Genomic DNA, 19,038 nt, shown 5'->3' with positions numbered 1-19,038 from the left:
GAGGGTTGCAGGCAGATCTTGTGCGACCTGCAGGAATATTTGGGGGACAGAGCCCAGAGAGAGCTGGGGGAGCTAGGCCGGATAGGAGTCGGTAGAAGAAAGAAAGACCACCTACCTGCCTGCGGTGAGTACGTGAAAAGGCCCTCACAATCAGCTTCATCGCCGGAGATTCCAATGAATGAGTGGTGTAAAGCTCGCCACCATTGGACTCTAGAGCAGTGGAAATGCGTTCTCTGGAGTGATGTATCACGCTTCACCATCCGGCAGTCCGATGGACGAATCTTGATTTGGCGGATGCCAGGAGAACGCTACCTGCCCAAATGCATAGTGCCAACTGTAATGTTTGGTGGAGGTGGAATAATGGTCTGGGTCTGTTTTTTATGGTTCTGGCGAGGCCCCTTAGTTCCAGTGAAGGGAAATCTTAACGCTACAGCATGCAATGACATTCTAGATGATTGTGTGCTTCCAACCTTGTGGCAACAGTTTGGGGAAGGGCCTTTCCTGTTTCAGCATGACAATGCCCCGGTGCACAAAGCGAGGTCCAGACAGAAATGGTTTGTCGTGATCGGTGTGGAAGTGGCCTGCACAAAGCCCTGACCTCAACCCCATTGTACACCTTTGGGATGAATTGGAATGCCGACTGCGAGTCAGGCCTAATCGCCGAACATCAGTGCTCAACCTCACGAATGTTCTTGTGGCTGAATGGAAGCAAATCCCCGCAGCAATGTTCCCACATCTAGTGGAAAGCCTTTCCAGAAGTGGAGGCTGTGATAGCAGCAAAGGAGGGGGGGGGGGGGGGGGCACATACGGGTGTGTTGTTCGACGAGCACATACAGGGTGTGATGTTCGGGTGTCCACATACTTTTGGCCATGCAATATGCATATATACACACTTTATACCTCTTATTACAAAAAAATTGAACGTGCTGGCCCAATGGCCTAATGCATAAAGCATCAGACTCCTAAGCTGGGGATTGTGGGTCACCTGGGTTGAATTTTTTTCCCCCTTACTTTTTCAAGTCTTTTACATCGTCTTGAATAAAGTCTTGTACGATGAACAACTGCATTTTGTTCGTATTTAAAATGTATCTCAGGAAAAATTCCAGGGGCATAGAAACGGACCCTTTATATGGTATGTGCCATGTGTCAAACTATAGAAAAGAAGGAACATTCTTGGTTAAAATGCCAGGGGCACAGAAAATGTCTCTTTATATGGTATGTGCCAAGTGGCACAGTATAGAAAAGAAACGACATTCCATAGCTTGTAGAAAATGCCAAACAATAGAAAATAAGGGACATTCAAAAAATCTCATGTGCATGCTGGACTATCCTTGTGTTCTTAGGAGGAACCAAGTAATGCTCTAGAAAAGCTCATATAAAGGGGCACCCCACATCTGGCAAATAAAATACTTCTTCATGCAACTGTATAAATCAAATTGGCACCCCATTATTGTAAATGCAAGTAACTGCAAAAGAGTTATGCAGGACAAATTGTCCAGTGGTAATTGTTACAAAGATCACTTTAACTAAGTGTTTAACCAAATCCTATCCCTTTTCTATGTACATGGTACTCAAACTGCAGTATTGCACACTTCCTATTTCCCAGCATTACAAAACTTACATCACCACCAGGGCTGCCCTCGGCATGGAGACGATACTGTGTGACCACAGTAGTTGTGCTTTTGAGGATTCCCACATCGTACCACTGTCCTGAGTCCTTCTTCGGGGCTGGTGCTTTCGCAAGCATTTCCTGGGGCTCTTGTTTCTTTGAGAGTTTGGGTAGAGAAAGTTCACAAGCATGTCAGTTTGTTAACATTTAGTTACATTGAACTCTGCATTCTAAATGATTGCACTCAAACCTACCACAGCTCTAGACATGGACAATCCATTTGCAACTTGGGCCATGGTGCTTGGAGGTTCTGTTTTGGGAAGGTCAGCAGTTTCGATTCGTGTGTGTTGAGATGGGAGAACAGAACAGGAAGGGGCAGAGACTGCAAAGATAATAGATATAAAAATAATTTAAAGGATGAGGCTGGTGTTATTTTGAAAACCACCTGCATTCGAAGAGGTAACTTGGAATGCCAGTGGTGGCTAGAAAGTAAAATGGAGAAATTAATAAATTTTAAGGGAAAACCTACATATTGTTGTGGATATGAGAATGGTGTTTTTTCTATTGTATAGTACATTGTAAAATATCGCCCTCCTTCCTCCAGTTGTGTATAAAGGTCAAAAGGGCGTCCCGTAATTAGGTCATCAACAATCACGTTAGCCAATCATAGATTTCCTCCTTGTTGGTAGTTTATTTCCTTATTCTGTGTATTAGGCTAAGGCTTTGTCTTCCATTAATTAATACTCCATTACACCGAATCAATTAAGAATAGCTCAATTCAATAATTCCATTTCCCAGCCAAAGTCTCCATCTCTGGGTAAAGCAGTTCACAAGCGTGGGGTGCGCGCCCTCTCATTTCGCTGCTATAGTGAATATGTGCTCCGTGCTCTGTTTGAACAGGAGGGGCGGGGTCGCCAGGGAAAGGCAAGCCCAGGGCGCGCCACGAATGGCGGGGCTGTTCAGCCCCATGCCCAAATAAGGAAACAAGCCCGTGGCTCGCCACGAGGGGCGTGCCGTCGGTGCCATGCCCAAATAAGGAGACAAGCCCGTGGGATTGCCATACAAGGTCACGAAACAGAGCACGGGGGGAGGGCGGTACCGAAACCGACGAGGGCGTGTCACACCCGCGCTGAAGGTATGAGAGATACGGCAGAGTTGAGAGTGCCAAGTAAAAAGATATACACCAGAGATACGGCAGATGAGTCCAGGTGCGTAAGAGAGTTGGCAGTTCACCGGGAGAGAGTTGAGAGTTGCACCGGAGTTGCGTGAGAGATACGGAAAGCCTTTGGGTGGTTGTTGCGTGAGATACGAAAAGCCTTTGACAAAGAGCCGCTTCAACCAGCCCCGTTTCAACCAGCCGCGTGAAGCCCTGACAGGGCAGCGAGTGACCCCGCCGGTGTGCGGTGTAAAGCCGAATACAAGGAGCTGCCGGCTCCTCGCTTCCCACCCGGAGTGGACCTGCTCGCTGTGCCCTGTGATCCCACCTGCTCATCCCTCCAAACGATTCCTGTCCTTCCATCCTTTTGTGTACGTGAGTTTGTTTTGTGTGTTCTGTCCTGGGTAATAAGTTAAGCCTGTTTAGTTAAGCTAGAGTTTCACTGTGTCCTTCTGGTCCGTCCCTCTTTCTACATTATTTTATTATCCTTCCTCCTCCTTGGTTTCTTTTGGTTGTAAATAGCAAATAAACTATATTCGTATTTCCTACTTCTGTCTTCCTCTTCTTCACATCCGTGTCGCCTTTGTCTTTTCCCCATTGAATATCTGTGGCACGATTTGGCCCACGTTTAAGGAATCGGGTCTTAGTCATTGTTAATAGTTCGGCCGCGGCCGCCATCCGCTCGGCAAATCAACACCTTATCCGCGGTCCGTAACAATATTATGTAGACGAGACTAAATTTTGTCCTTCCCCATTAGCACACAAAATACATGAGGCAATTTGCCCCGAAAAATGTGTTAAATCGCCTCTGAACCCCCCCCCCCCCCCCAAATCTTATAAATTAAAGTGGAAAATAAATTAAAGGGAAAATCATCCGTACCCCAAATCTTAGTTTTTAAGGTTACATTCTTGCCAGCAAAAGTCGTACAATTAAATGTCCCCTAATCTTGTCATCCCATCAAATTCCAGTTACAAAAATGAAACATCAATTCTAACCTACGTTCAAGATGTCTAACTGTTATAAAACTACTTTGCGCACAACCATCTCCTTAACCCACCGTTAGTGTGGTGGAGTATATCACAAACCCCTTTTGCATGTCACTACTCATGCCCAAAGCCCCATCTAACACCAACAGAGGGATAACAAGTTTATCGTACCCATCACGTAAGTGGCCGATGGCAGAGTCATCTGGTGCCGTGCGACTCATCCACAAAATAGCCAAATAAAGAGTCTGTCTTTACCCTGCGTTTGTAAAGTGAAAAGTTGGGTTAAGCTATCGGTTTTGTACACACGTATCTGCATTAAAATAAAAAATTTTTATCGGCAACCGTTGGTCCGATTGACACAAAATTTCACCATAGTATGTGTCCACTCGTGTAGAACATTTTAGTGATAATATGATGTCATAGGTCACATGGGATGGACGCCAACTTGGAAAAACCGAAAAACGTTGGACCTCTATATCTCCGAAACCGCTCAATGGAAATTTAAACACGGCTCATTGTGAAGAACTCATCATGAGGAATCATTGACATTGGTGCCTTAATTATGACGTCAGAATTCGACAAATACAACGCTTAATCCAATCAGTTTGAAATTTATTGAGCGTGATCTACGCAACAATTATATTGGAGAATGTAAATTTATGATATCATCGGCCACATGGTCTGGCAACCATATTGGATCAAATTAAAAAACCCTTATAAAACAGAAGAATTGGCTCGCACCAAGTCGACTGAATGGGGTAAGTATTCTATGAACACCATCTCGTTTTAATGTATTCCCATTAGGTCTTTAGATTACATGCCAGCTAAAGGGATTACCACTGTGCCCCAAATTAATGCACCCAATTAATGTCCCCAAATCAATCACACAGTAAATAAATAAAAAAAAACAAGTTCAGATGGAAATGTATGGAAGATAAATACATGTAGCTTTCCAAATACTTTCTGACAGCATGATTTTATTGTCAAGAACCCCCGCCCCTCAAATCGCTCCCCGCAGAAGGCGGGAGCATCTTCCCTTCCCCTTCCTATCCTCTCACCCCCTCCCTGCCGCCCGCCCCCCCCCCCCCATTACGCTGTCTGACTCCTTCCTTGTCTCACGCGCGAGCATACAACCACAAACACACACATTTCATCAAGGGGCAGTTTAATTTTATGATCATGACACAAAGATGAAAGGTCCTTTGACAGGATTCACTCAACAATGGTGCTGTACACAAAGGTGGACCTTGTCGCACCATGACTGAGCTGCTATTAGTAGAGTGGCAAGAGATAGCTGGCCTCAACTGGACAAGCCATGAAGAGTACATGTTGAAAATTATGTCAGAAATGTTATGGACACCTTTCAAAATATGGATAATCCCTTTGACCCTTCCTCGGAGGCAGATCAACTTGTATCACAAGACACCTGGTCAAGATGCATCTTCATCGACGTGGTTACAGACCTTACAAAGACCAAATAAAAATACGAAGACATTCATCACTCTCTATCAGAAGCAACTTTTGTTCAGAAAAGTGACGTCAGTTATCACAATCCCATAGAGGTTTCTCTGAAAGCTGACAGCAACTTGTTTGTGAGACCTATCACCGTTGGAACTTTGAGAATAGTTGAAATTCAATGTTTGCTTACTCCCAGAACTGCTTTCCAAGCAGGAAGAGGTTGACAAGATTGCTTCTTCACAATGCATATGACCATTGAATTAGGCTTGGGCGAAAGAATTGATTACCTGGTTTGAATCTATTCCCTCCATCGGAACCAGAAATCAAACCTTAAATTATACAGAGCCGATTACCCGCCTGGAACCCGCCTGGATTACCCGCCAAGTCTCCGGAGTCAATTTATACTATACCATATCTCACTTCGTCCATTGAGGATCCGTTTGTTGGTTCAGCAAATTATATCAAAAGCTTCTGCTTTTTAAAACAGACAAAGCCAATTCCGTTTTTCTGCGTCTAGTTTGTTCAAGTTGTTCATAAAATGAGCAGACATGTAATCACAAACTGCGGGGATGTGTGTCGGACCTCTCCTCTCGGGATCCGACAGACAGCATCAGCCTATTATATTATATCTATATATAGAGTATTGTAAGTTCCTTCACTTCACTATTGTATAGTGAAGTTCCAAAATCATAATATGTAATAACAGCAAAGAAATCGCGGTATATTTCTTAACAGCAAATAAAAAAGTCAGGAGCGACTGAAGAGCGGTTTTTGATGTCTTATACACTGCCCGGGTAAACCTGGTTCCATTATTATTTTTTAATCTACTTGAAAAAAAAATACAATTTTGCTGGAGGTTTGGATTAATTTGAAGCAACTTTTCCTTCCTTTTTTTTCTCCCAGGAGCATTTCCGTGTTTCAGAGTGGGATATAGACAGACGACGGAATCAGCTTTTTCTCTGCGCGGAAAAAGACGGATTTAGACTAAACTAGTTCAGCGGGTTTTGTGCGTGACGCAGACCAATTGATTAGATTTTGGTGAAGATTTGGAATCGATTCTCAAATTTTGAGAAATGCCCAAGCCTTGTGCATATGCTGCGAATTTGACAGTAACCACACTGAGCATCCCTAGGATATGACTCAATTATCTTTACAAGTAAAGATATAATGGAAGCAAAATTGTACAGCTTTAGGAAACCATGCTGTTTCAAGTACGGCTCTGGTATAAGATGGCAGATTACTGGCATTGTAATATGACAATCCCCCAAACAATGCATATTGAAAACGAATATTGAGAATCAACAGCATACGTTGGATTGCAATATCAAACAGTTATGATGCAGACAAGAGTGAGGGGAGGAGGGGGTGGTGGGAAGAAGGGCGGAAATACACCAACGAGTAGAAGTCTGTCCTCGTGTGAAAATTTGCATGAGAAATTGCAGCACTGGCTGAGAAAACTCTTGATGAAAACAAAAATAATGAATAATATGAGAACAGCACTCAGTAGAGAGCATACCTCCACCTGGTTGGCCATGTCACTCAATGGTGAAGAATCACTTTAAAGATTCTACAAGCTGGATCCGGATCCGGATCTTCACAAACATTGAATCGATTCTTCCTCGTCAGAGACCCAACAGGTCCACCAAGTTTCGTCCAAATCCATCTACAACTTTTTGAGATATCCTGCTATGTATCGTTTTTGGCTCTATCTCCCAATGGTGAAGAATCACTTTAAAAATTCTAGTATCCGAATCCGGATCTTCACCAAAATCTAATCATTTCGTCAGTGTCACATACGCTACATTTCTGCCAAATTTCGTCCAAATCTGCCCACAACGTTTTGAGCTATTTTGTTCACAAACTGACAGACAGACAGGGGTGAAAACATAACTTCCATCCACCTTTGGTGGCGGAGATAATAACTAAAAAGCAAAATAATTCTAAGTGCATCCATCTTCACTCACGATGCTCGAGTGCAGAGTAGCCTCACCGATTTCTGGAGCTGGAGGGTGTTCCTTGGCCTCAGCCGATACCACAGTTGGCTTTTCTTCTGCTTCTTTCTTTGCTGGCCTTTCAAGCTGCTGCGATGGTTGGAGACTACTTTCTGCACTCAGATCTTCCTTCCCCATTATAGCTGCACCGACTTCAACTTTCACCAGGTCAAAGTGATGTAGGAAAGGGGCGTTAAAAAACAAAACAAAACAATAAAGACCAATAGATGTATAACCTACTATGGAATTAATAGAAAGGTGGTTGCTTTGTAGCGAGGAAAGCAATCAAAGAAGTCTGAAAAGAAGCAACAAACAACCGTGTGAACGCACAGGTCTGATTCTTACCAGCTGCAGAAACTATGCCAGCCTTTGCATCTTTCTGTGACTCCTTTTTGACGATAACCTCACTGGGTGACTTGGATTGTTTCACATTGCCATGCTCCAGGGATGGTTTTGAATCTAGGGCAGATCCTTTACTGGGAGTTGGTTTATTATTCTCGTCTCTGCTGCTGCTGTTTGGATCCTCGACTGGTGGTGTCTTCGGCTGTTGATTGGGCTTTGGGTCCTATTCATGCATGCAAAGAAATAAAAAAAAGGGTGGAGGAATGATTAAAAAACGGAAGAAAGTGACACGCTGTTAAAACATGAATGAATTGATCACCATCACAGAATGGTGAATATATGTATATATATATATATAACAGAATGGTGAATGAGAGGGGGCTTTACGAGTGTAAGAAAATTACTCACATATCATTAAGTGTTTTATCGATGACAAAAACCTTCAAACCTCAAACTTGAATACAGTTAAGTTCTCCAACAACGTTGTCAATGTGTCCCGAAAAAGTGCGACGTTGTAGTTGTTGGAAACTATATTGTTGGAAACAATTTTTCCCATTGAAATTAATTTAAAAAACATTTAATGTGTCCCAAATCAAACGTTTTTTGCACTAAAAACACCTTTAATAAGCCTAAAAAAACATATGTTGTACATTTACATTCAATAATCTTAATCATAAATTAAAATACAAAAAAAAATAAGTAAAAGTATAATACAAGTAACAAAAAAGTAACATGTAAAGTAATGTACAGTACACACTGACAATGGTCATGGATGGACCTTGTGGAGGTGGAGTGGGAGGGAAAATGGTGGGGGAGTGGCCTAATGCAAGGAGGAGGAGAGGGGGGAGTACGAGGCGGGGGAGGGGGAGGAGGAGGAGGAGGAGGAGGAGGAGGAGGAGGATGGAGCAGGATCCACCTGCTCCAACACCTCTAACATCATCATCAACACTGTTGTTCTTTTTGGGATTGTTCACTGGTCGTTTTGTCCAAATTAAAATAAGGCGTTATCAAGATTTGCTTCGCTGCCTTCTTGTTTTCATGACAAGTTTCCATGTAGCATCTTAGACATGTTAACGCAACCTTGTGCCAATTGGCTGATTTCTGCTTTTATGCTTCCAAATACTGTCGGTTGACATTTCGATTGAAAAGTAAAAAGGTTTCTGTTTACTTATTTTCATCGATTTATTTTTCTTTTACATTGTGATGTGAACCCCGATGGGTGCAGTGAACTTCCGGATAACTATCAAACGTTCTTAACGTCTCCCTTTGTACTTGAAGATCTCACACATACTGGTTCACAGAACTGAAATCACAGCTTCATGTTCGAGCAAAGCTATTGCAGATTCTGGTTAAAAATAAAGGCAAAAGTCAAATATTAAATCAAGGGTTTCAATAATTTTGTCAATGCCATTTCTTTTAATTTTCTGATTTAAAAGGATATATTAAGTTCTGAATCAAAAACAAAGGTTCTGTAATATTAACAGTGAAATAAAGAATTGTGGAGACCAAATACTTTTGGAAATTTCAACTTATTTTTAGAGAAAATTGTGCGTTATTTGAAAAAAGTGCAAGGGTGCCAATATTTTTGGCCACGACTGTATCCCGCCTCACACAATCCTCCCATCTCAACCACGGTCTTCCTCTTTTCCTCCTACCTTGTTCCGTCAACCTATCCACTCGCTTTGCCATTCTCTCTTCCCCCATTCGCACCAAGTGTCCAGCCCATCTCAGCCGGCATTTCACCTATCTCCCCGTCCAGCTCATATAATAATAATAATAATTCATTTATTTTGTATAGCGCTTTTCCAGAAGCCCAAAGGCGCTTTGACAGAGTGGAAAACATAATGCATAACAATACATGAAAACAACAATTGCAAAAAGACAAGAATCAAGAAAACAAACAGCAGCGATATACGGCATATATATAAGACAAGAATCAAAAAGACAAGACAAGAATCAATAGGGAAATATTTAAAGCAAAAGGAGGGAGAAGGAGAAGAGATAGTCAGGGGTTAAATGCTGTGGGTTGAATGTTGAATGCAGCGTTGAACAGGTGGGTCTTTAGTGATGTTTTGAATGTGGTGAGTGAGGAGGAGTCTCTGATGGTGTGAGGTAGTGAGTTCCAGAGGGTGGGAGCAGCGATGGAGAAGGCCCTGTCCCCCCAGGATCTGAATTTGGTCCGGATGGAGGGGGTCAGGAGGTTGGTACCAGCAGAGCGGAGGTTGCGGGTGGGAGTGTGTCTGGAGAGGAGGTCAGCCAGGTAGGATGGGGCCAGGTTATGGAGGGCTTTGTATGTCAGGAGGAGGATTTTGTACTGGATTCTCTGGGGGATGGGGAGCCAGTGAAGCTTGTAAAGGACGGGGGTGATGTGGTCACGGGTCCGGGAATGAGTGAGTAGACGGGCAGCGGAGTTCTGAATGTATTGGAGTTTATTGGTGATTTTTGAGGGTGAACCATAGAGGAGGCTATTGCAGTAGTCCAGACGGGAGGTGATGAAGGCGTGGATGAGGGTTTCTGCAGCTGTGGAGGAGAGGGATGAGCGGAGACGGGCAATGTTTTTCAGGTGAAAGAAGGCTGACTTTGTGATCTGTTTAGTGTATTTGTCGAAGGAAAGGGTTTGGTCAAAGATGACGCCAAGATTCCGGATGTGAGGGGAGGTGGATACTGGGATACCGTCGATGTTGAGGGCAAAGTTATGGGTGGATTTTGTGAGCGTTTTTGGGCCAATGATGATTATTTCAGATTTATCACAGTTAAGCTTGAGGAAGTTGATTTGAAGCCAGGATTTTATTTCAGTGATGCAGTTTGTCAGGATAGAGTGGGTGTCGGTGGAGACGGACTTGGTGGAGATGAAAAGCTGGATGTCATCGGCGAAGCAGTGGAATTGGAGACCATGACGGCGGATTAAGTGACCGAGCGGGGACAGGTAAAGGATGAAGAGGAGGGGGCCAAGAACTGAACCTTGGGGGACACCTTGGGGGAGGGGAGCAGTGGGGGATTTGCAGTTATTGATGGAGATGAACTGGCATCTGTCAGAGAGGTATGATTTAATCCAAGAGAGGGCAGTGCCGGTGACGTTAAAGGTGGATTCAAGTCGGGTGAGGAGGATAGTGTGATCGATGGTGTCAAAGGCAGCGCTGAGGTCGAGGAGGACGAGAATGTTGAGGTTGCCAGCGTCAGAGGAGAGGAGAAGGTCGTTGGTGATTTTGAGGAGAGCAGTTTCAGTACTGTGGTTGGAGCGGAATCCGGATTGGAATGTTTCATACAAGTTATTGGCAGAGAGATGATGTTTGAGTTGAGTGGCTACAGCGCGTTCCAAAACTTTTGACAGAAAGGGTAGGTTGGAGATGGGTCTGAAGTTGTTTAGGGTGTCAGGGTTTAGACCAGGTTTTTTTAGAATGGGGGTAACAGCAGCAATTTTGAGGGAAGGTGGGACGATGCCTGTAGACAGGGAGGAGTTTATTGTTGCAATGATAAGTGGAGAGAGAGCAGGGAGGGAGGCTTTGACAAAGCTGGAGGGGATGGGGTCAAGAGTGCAGGTGGCAGTTTTCATTCCTATGAGGAGTTCAGAGAGGTCAGTAGGAGAGATTGGGGAGAACCGAGACAGGGGATGGCAGGACAAGGGGGGGCAGGTGGTTGGAGGGGGAGCGGGTGCGGCGGTGGTCAAGCTGTTGTAGATGTTGTCAATTTTGCGTTGGAAGAAAGAGAGGAAGGAGATGCAGTTGTCTACTGTGAATGACTGGGTGGTGGTGTTCAGGGGGCGGAGGAGTTTGTTTATTGTCGAGAAGAGTGCTTTTGGGTTTCCGGAGCCAGAGTGGATAATTTGAGAGTAGTAGGCAGAGCGGGCGCGGGAGAGGGAATCTTTGTAGTGTTGTATGTGGTCCTTGTAGGCTTGGGAGTGAACTGTGAGACCCGTTTTATTGCGGAGTCTTTCAAGTTGGCGAGCACGAGTTTTCATCAGGTGGAGTTCAGGGGTAAACCAGGGAGCAGAATGGGTGAAAGAAACTGTTTTGGTTTTTACAGGCGCAAGCTGGTCAAGGCAGGAGGAGAGAGTGTGGTTGTAGTAGTCAGTGAGGTCGGAAGGGGTGTGGAGGTCAATGAAGGGAGAAGTGGACATTTTTTCAGAGAGGGTGGATGAGAATGAGGTAGGTGAAAGAGCGTTTAGCTTACGGAAGTTGATTGTGCGATAATGCCTTGGTGTTGGGGCGGGGATGTTGATGGTCAGAGTGATGGCTAAGTGGTCAGAGAGGGTGAGGTCGGAGCCATAGAGATGGTGCAAATTTAATCCAGTGGAGCAGACAAGGTCCAAAATGTGACCACGGATATGGGTAGGAAAGTCGACATGTTGAGTGAGGTTAAAGCAGGTGAGTAAATCAGTGAAGTCAGTGGTTATTGTGGAGTCAGTGGAGTCCATGTGGATATTGAAATCACCAAGGAGGAGGATTGAGGGGGAGAGGGAACATAGCTGGGTCAGAAAGTAGGAGAAGTCAGACAGGAATGATGGGTGTGGTTTGGGAGGGCGGTAGACGACAGCCATGACTGACTGCGTGTGACCAGAGAGTTTTAAAGCCAGGTGTTCAAATGATGGAGCAGATGAGATGGAGATGAGGTTGGTCTTGATGTCTTGACGGTGGATAACGGCAATTCCACCACCTCGGCCCTCCGAGCGTGGTTTATTGACGTAGGAATATCCATTGGGTGTGGTGAGGTTGAGTGTGTAGTAGTCCAGAGGTTGTTGCCAGGTTTCGGTGAGACAGAGAAAGTCCAGTTTGTTATCCAGGATGTATTCGTTCAGGATGAGGCATTTATTGTTGAGGGACCGGGTGTTGAACAGGGTGAGCTTGATGTTGTTTTGAACAGCAGGGATGAATTCAGGTGATTTAGCCAGGGTTCGTAGGCAAGAGGTGCGATCGTGTGGGTTGCTGTGACCAGGTGCGCTGGGACGAAGAGTGAGAGTGCGCTGAGCCGACCAGAGGACGGGGATGGAGTGACCTGATTGCAAATAAACAAACTTGCGACCGGAGCCACGGTGAATGTACCTGGGTCGTCGGAGGAGTCCATTTGATTTGATGGCAGAGATGCATGATGGGGTGGAGCGGGTATTGAGCAGAAGAAGCCTTGCGGCGGAGTACTTCAGAGCCATGCCAGGCAGGAGCGAAGGGACGAGTACGAGGCCAAGGTCGAGGAGGCAAAGCGGCAAACGCAGCGGCAAACGACTGCAGCCGCTAATCAAGACCACAGCGGCAAACAAGGCCACAAGGCCACCAAGACCACAAGGCCACCGGCAAACAAGGCCACGGCCACAAACAACGGGAGCGGGCCTTTCGATTCCGTATTCCGTACCATCAAAAGCAGATTCCGTTATCCAGCCGGAGAACACGCGGCACGTGCGGGTGTGAAAAGGCAGGACAGGTGTGAGATGTCAGGTCAGAAAAGTAGAAGCAGACCCTGTACATCCATCCAGTCGGAGAAGCGGCGAATATGCAACGCCAGCGTCCTCTCGCAACCGAACCCGCAACCGAACCCGAACTCATCTGCTCACCAATCTCCTCTCAGTTCATCCATCCTCCTTATATCCACCCTCTTCACTCCGACAATCCTCCTGACCCAGTTGTTCTCGTAAACCTGCAGCCTCTGTTGTCTCTCTGTCAGTGCCACCGTCTCCAGACCATAAAGGTAAGCCAGCGTTACACAATACATCAGAACCTTCCCTTTCAATCTTTTCAAAATCTTTCTGTCTGCCATTACACCCTTCACCCTCCTCCAAGCATTTGCACCCACCTGAATCCTCTTCTGCATGTCTACATCTGATTTACCATCCCCTGTCACTGTGCCACCCAGATACTCAGACCGATTTCCCTGTTTGATCTCCTGCCCCTCTAACCTGATATTCATTTATTTTCTTTGCTGCCCAACCCACATCAATTCAGTCTTCTCCATGGTCATTTTCAGCCCATGTATCTCAAATGCCTCCTTCCACTCCCCAGTACTTCCTGCGTCTCCCGACCACTCTCCACCACAACAGCCAGATCGTCCGCATACAATATCCTCCCCAGAATATCTTTCATATTTACCTTCCTGCTTACCAGCTCCATCGCCATGATAAACAGGAGTGGGCTGGGAGCGCTTCGTTGCATCAAACTGATGTTCACATTGAACTCCTCCGACATCCCAACACCAACCAACTCTCCTCCCTTCGCCGACCTACAAAGGAAAATCGAGCCGAGCCCACAAGCCCAAGGGCGAAAACACAACACGCCTCGACGAACCACTGCATCTCACTGCGTGTCGAGCCGTGTCCACAGGCACAAAGATGAAAACCCACCCGATGCGCCGAACCACATTGTGTTGCTGCTATATATGTAAAATAGATAGCTACTCCAATATCATGTGGACAGAACAATACGAATGGAAAAATATACTGTATTTTACCAAATAAAACAAAACAAAAAAACAAGTACAGATACATTCAAAGTACACCGCCCCTATGCCAAATAATTAAATAACCTACAGCGCGGCATTGCCAAGGCGCCTCCGGCGCCCGGCAATACCGCAGTGCACCTCATAGAGGCTGCATTGGAAGGGAGAGGTGTACGCTAATTGATTGATTAATTGTATAATTAAAATCAATAAAAGATTATCACAAAATATTTTCTTAATCAATTGGCTAATAGCATAACTAAACCACGAGTGCTTCATCCGAAGATGTATCTTTTAGGAATTTAATTAAATAAGTCATTAATAAAAAATTAAATAATTAATTGATTAATCAATAATTAATCAATTAATCAATAAATAATTAATCGATTAAATGATTAATCAATAAATCAAAAATATCCTTGATAGCCACATCACTTGGTCACTGTCATGTCCAAATATTAGCTTCCCAGCTCAAAAGGTGCCTGAGATATTGGCCAAATGAGAAAGAAAATAAATAAATGATTAATAATGAAAATAACTAAATAATAATCATTAAAAAATTCAATTATTAATAAAAAAACAAAAAATACCGTTTTTGACAAAGGACTTGCTCACTATTGTGCCGAAATTTCAGCTTCCTAGCTCAAAGGATGGCTGAGATATCGCCCGGACAAACAAACAAGAAAACAACCAAGAAAACAAACAAACAAGTACACATACATTCAAAGTACACCGCCCCATGCCAAATAATTAAATATGCTGCAGCACGGCATTGCCGGGGCGCCTCCGGCGCCCGGCAATACCGCAGTGCAGCTCATTGAGGCTGCATTGGGAGGGAGGTGCACACTAATTGATTGATTAATTGTATAATTAAAATCAATAAAAGATTATCACAAAATATTTTCATAATCAATTGGCTAATCGCATAACGAAACCACTAGTGCTTCATCCGAAGATGTATCTTTTAGAAATTTAATTAAATAAGTCATTATAAGAAATTAAATAATTAATCGATTAATCAATAAATAATTAATAGATGAAATGATTAATCAAAAATATCCTTGATAGCCACATCACTTGGTCACTCATGTCCAAATATTAGCTTCCCAGCTCAAAAGGTGCCTGAGATATTGGCCAAATGAGAAAGAAAATAAATAAATGATTAATAATCAAAATAAATAAATAATAATCATAAAAAAATTAAATTATTAATCAATTTGGTCAGAGAACACATAAACTACCACTATTTCATCAGAATCTAACTTTAAAAAAAATTTTTTTTTGTCATTAATCGAATAATTAAATAATTAATCGATTAATTGATTAATTAATAAATCAAAAATAGTCTTTGCAGCCAAATCACCTGGTCATTGGCATGTCCAAATATCAGCTTCCCAACTCAAAAGGTGCCTGGGTTAATGGTCAGAAGAGAAAGGAAATTTGATTAATTAAATAAGTACTTAATGATAACCACCTTTAGAGGCCATTTTTCCCCGCAAAGCGGGGGTTGGCCTTTTTCGGGAACCGTGGTTGTTGTTGTTTTTCGGTCCCCTTTTTGAAGCAATGTTTTACGGCCGGATGCCCTTCCTGACGCCAACCCTTTTTGCCGCCTTTTTTTAATGACAAACAGGGAATAACCAGTGAACTGGTACTCAATTAGCCGACCTCGGAAGGATGACAGGCTGAGTCAACCCCCCTGGCGTAAATTCAGCAATCGACCGGGATTCGAACCCAGGATCCTAGGATCCTAAGCCGGCACCCTAGCCGCTAACCCAACACCAGGGTTACTTAATTAATTAAGTACTTAATTAATCGCTAATAATTAAATAACTCCTCAATTTTATTGATTAATCAAAAAAAAAAAATACCGTTTTTGAGAAAGGACTTGCTCACTATTGTGCCAAAATTTCAGCTTCCTAGCTCAAAGGATGGCTGAGATATCGCCCGGACAACCAAGAAAGAAAACAAACAAACAAACAAGTACACATACATTCAAAGTACACCGCCCCCATGCCAAATAATTAAATATCCTACAGAGCGGCATTGTCGGGGCGCCTCCGGCGCCCGGCAATACCGCAGTGCAGCTCATTGAGGCTGCATTGGGAGGGAGAGGTGTACACTAATTGATTGATTAATTGTATAATTAAAATCAATAAAAGATTATCACAAAATATTTTCATAATCAATTGGCTAATCGCATAACTAAACCAGTAGTGCTTCATCCGAAGATGTATCTTTTAGAAATTTAATTAAATAAGTCATTTATGAAAAATTAAATAATTAATTGATTACTCAATAAATAATTAATCGATTAATCAATAAATACTTAATAGATGAAATGATTAATCAATAAATCAAAAATATCCTTGATAGCCACATCACTTGGTCACTCATGTCCAAATATTAGCTTCCCAGCTCAAAAGGTGCCTGAGATATTGGCCAAATGAGAAAGAAAATAAATAAATGATTAATAATGAAAATAAATAAATAATAATTATAAAAAAATTAAATTATTAATCAATTTGGTCAGAGAACACATAAACTACCACTATTTCATCAGAATCTGTAACTTAAAAAAAAAAAATTTTTTTGTCATTAATCGAATAATTAAATAATTAATCGATTAATTGATTAATTAATAAATCAAAAAATATCCTTTGCAGCCAAATCACCTGGTCATTGGCATGTCCAAATATCAGCTTCCTAACTCAAAAGGTGCCTGAGTTAATAATGGTCAGAAGATAAATGAAATTTAATTAATTAAATAAGTACTTAATTAAACGCTAATAATTAAATAACTCCTCAATTAATTGATTATTCAAAAAACAAAAAATACCGTATTTGACAAAGGACTTGCTCACTACTGTGCCGAAATTTCAGCTTCCTAGCTCAAAGGATGGCTGAGATATCGTCCGGACAACCAAGAAAGAAAACAAGTACACATACATTCAAAGTACACCGCCCCATGCCAAATAATTAAATATGCTGCAGCGCAGCATTGCCGGGGCGCCTCCGGCGCCCGGCAATACCGCAGTGCAGCTCATTGAGGCTGCATTGGGAGGGAGAGGTGTACACTAATTGATTGATTAATTGTATAATTAAAATCAATAAAAGATTATCACAAAATATTTTCATAATCAATTGGCTAATCGCATAACTAAAGCAGTAGTGCTTTGTCCGAAGATGTATCTTTTAGAAATTTAATTAAATAAGTCATTTATAAAAAATTAAATAATTAATTGATTACTCAATAAATAATTAATCGATTAATCAATAAATACTTAATAGATGAAATGATTAATCAATAAATCAAAAATATCCTTGATAGCCACATCACTTGGTCACTCATGTCCAAATATTAGCTTCCCAGCTCAAAAGGTACCTGAGATATTGGCCAAATGAGAAAGAAAATAAATAAATGATTAATAATGAAAATAAATAAATAATAATCATAAAAAAATTAAATTATTAATCAATTTGGTCAGAGAACACATAAACTACCACTATTTCATCAGAATCTGTAACTTTAAAAAAAAAAATTTTTTTGTCATTAATCGAATAATTAAATAATTAATCGATTAATTGATTAATTAATAAATCAAAAATATCCTTTGCAGCCAAATCACCTGGTCATTGGCATGTCCAAATATCAGCTTCCTAACTCAAAAGGTGCCTGAGTTAATAATGGTCAGAAGAGAAATGAAATTTAATTAATTAAATAAGTACTTAATTAAACGCTAATAATTAAATAACTCCTCAATTAATTGATTATTCAAAAAACAAAAAATACCGTATTTGACAAAGGACTTGCTCACTACTGTGCCGAAATTTCAGCTTCCTAGCTCAAAGGATGGCTGAGATATCGTCCGGACAACCAAGAAAACAAACAAACAAGAAAGAAACCAGAGTGAAAACTGAGTACTCTCTTTCAGCGTGCGTCACTGCCGAGCCCCCTTTGGTGCCCGGCAATGACGATTTGCAATGCCTGGAGATGGCATAGGAAAGGAGCGGTGTACAACAAACAAGTACACATACATTCAAAGTACACCGCCCCATGCCAAATAATTAAATATGCTGCAGCGCGGCATTGCCGGGGCGCCTCCGGCGCCCGGCAATACCGCAGTGCAGCTCATTGAGGCTGCATTGGGAGGGAGAGGTGTACACTAATTGATTGATTAATTGTATAATTAAAATCAATAAAAGATTATCACAAAATATTTTCATAATCAATTGGCTAATCGCATAACTAAACCAGTAGTGCTTCATCCGAAGATGTATCTTTTAGAAATTTAATTAAATAAGTCATTTATAAAAAATTAAATAATTAATTGATTACTCAATAAATAATTAATCGATTAATCAATAAATACTTAATAGATGAAATGATTAATCAATAAATCAAAAATATCCTTGATAGCCACATCACTTGGTCACTCATGTCCAAATATTAGCTTCCCAGCTCAAAAGGTGCCTGAGATATTGGCCAAATGAGAAAGAAAATAAATAAATGATTAATAATGAAAATAAATAAATAATAATCATAAAAAAATTAAATTATTAATCAATTTGGTCAGAGAACACATAAACTACCACTATTTCATCAGAATCTGTAACTTAAAAAAAAAAAATTTTTTTGTCATTAATCGAATAATTAAATAATTAATCGATTAATTGATTAATTAATAAATCAAAAATATCCTTTGCAGCCAAATCACCTGGTCATTGGCATGTCCAAATATCAGCTTCCTAACTCAAAAGGTGCCTGAGTTAATAATGGTCAGAAGAGAAATGAAATTTAATTAATTAAATAAGTACTTAATTAAACGCTAATAATTAAATAACTCCTCAATTAATTGATTATTCAAAAAACAAAAAATACCGTATTTGACAAAGGACTTGCTCACTACTGTGCCGAAATTTCAGCTTCCTAGCTCAAAGGATGGCTGAGATATCGTCCGGACAACCAAGAAAGAAAACAAACAAACAAGAAAACAAACAAGAAACCAGAGTGAAAACTGAGTACTCTCTTTCAGCGTGCGTCACTGCCGAGCCCCCTTTGGTGCCCGGCAATGACG

At 41.9% G+C, this 19,038-nt stretch overlaps 1 protein-coding gene across 5 annotated transcripts in view; it reads right to left on the bottom strand.

Moving 5' to 3' along the window:
* LOC137425122 (host cell factor 1) overlaps positions 1–19,038 on the bottom strand; it is a 148,703-nt gene that overhangs the window by 12,405 nt on the left and 117,260 nt on the right. For all 5 annotated transcript variants that reach the window (XM_068113233.2, XM_068113235.2, XM_068113236.2 and 2 more), the window contains 4 exons: positions 7,547–7,766; positions 7,201–7,359; positions 1,864–1,991; positions 1,622–1,765 (listed from right to left, as the gene is read on the bottom strand). In XM_068113233.2, coding sequence (XP_067969334.2) covers positions 1,622–1,765; positions 1,864–1,991; positions 7,201–7,359; positions 7,547–7,766 — 651 coding nt within the window. The remainder of the gene's footprint in view (positions 1–1,621; positions 1,766–1,863; positions 1,992–7,200; positions 7,360–7,546; positions 7,767–19,038) is intronic.

The sequence above is a fragment of the Myxine glutinosa genome, chromosome 4, assembly GCF_964187855.1.
Source record: "Myxine glutinosa chromosome 4, kmMyxGlut1.1, whole genome shotgun sequence".
In the NCBI taxonomy this organism is placed as follows: domain Eukaryota; kingdom Metazoa; phylum Chordata; class Myxini; order Myxiniformes; family Myxinidae; genus Myxine; species Myxine glutinosa.
Note: the sequence above shows the minus strand (reverse complement) of the source record. Positions and strands in the feature narration are given on the sequence as shown.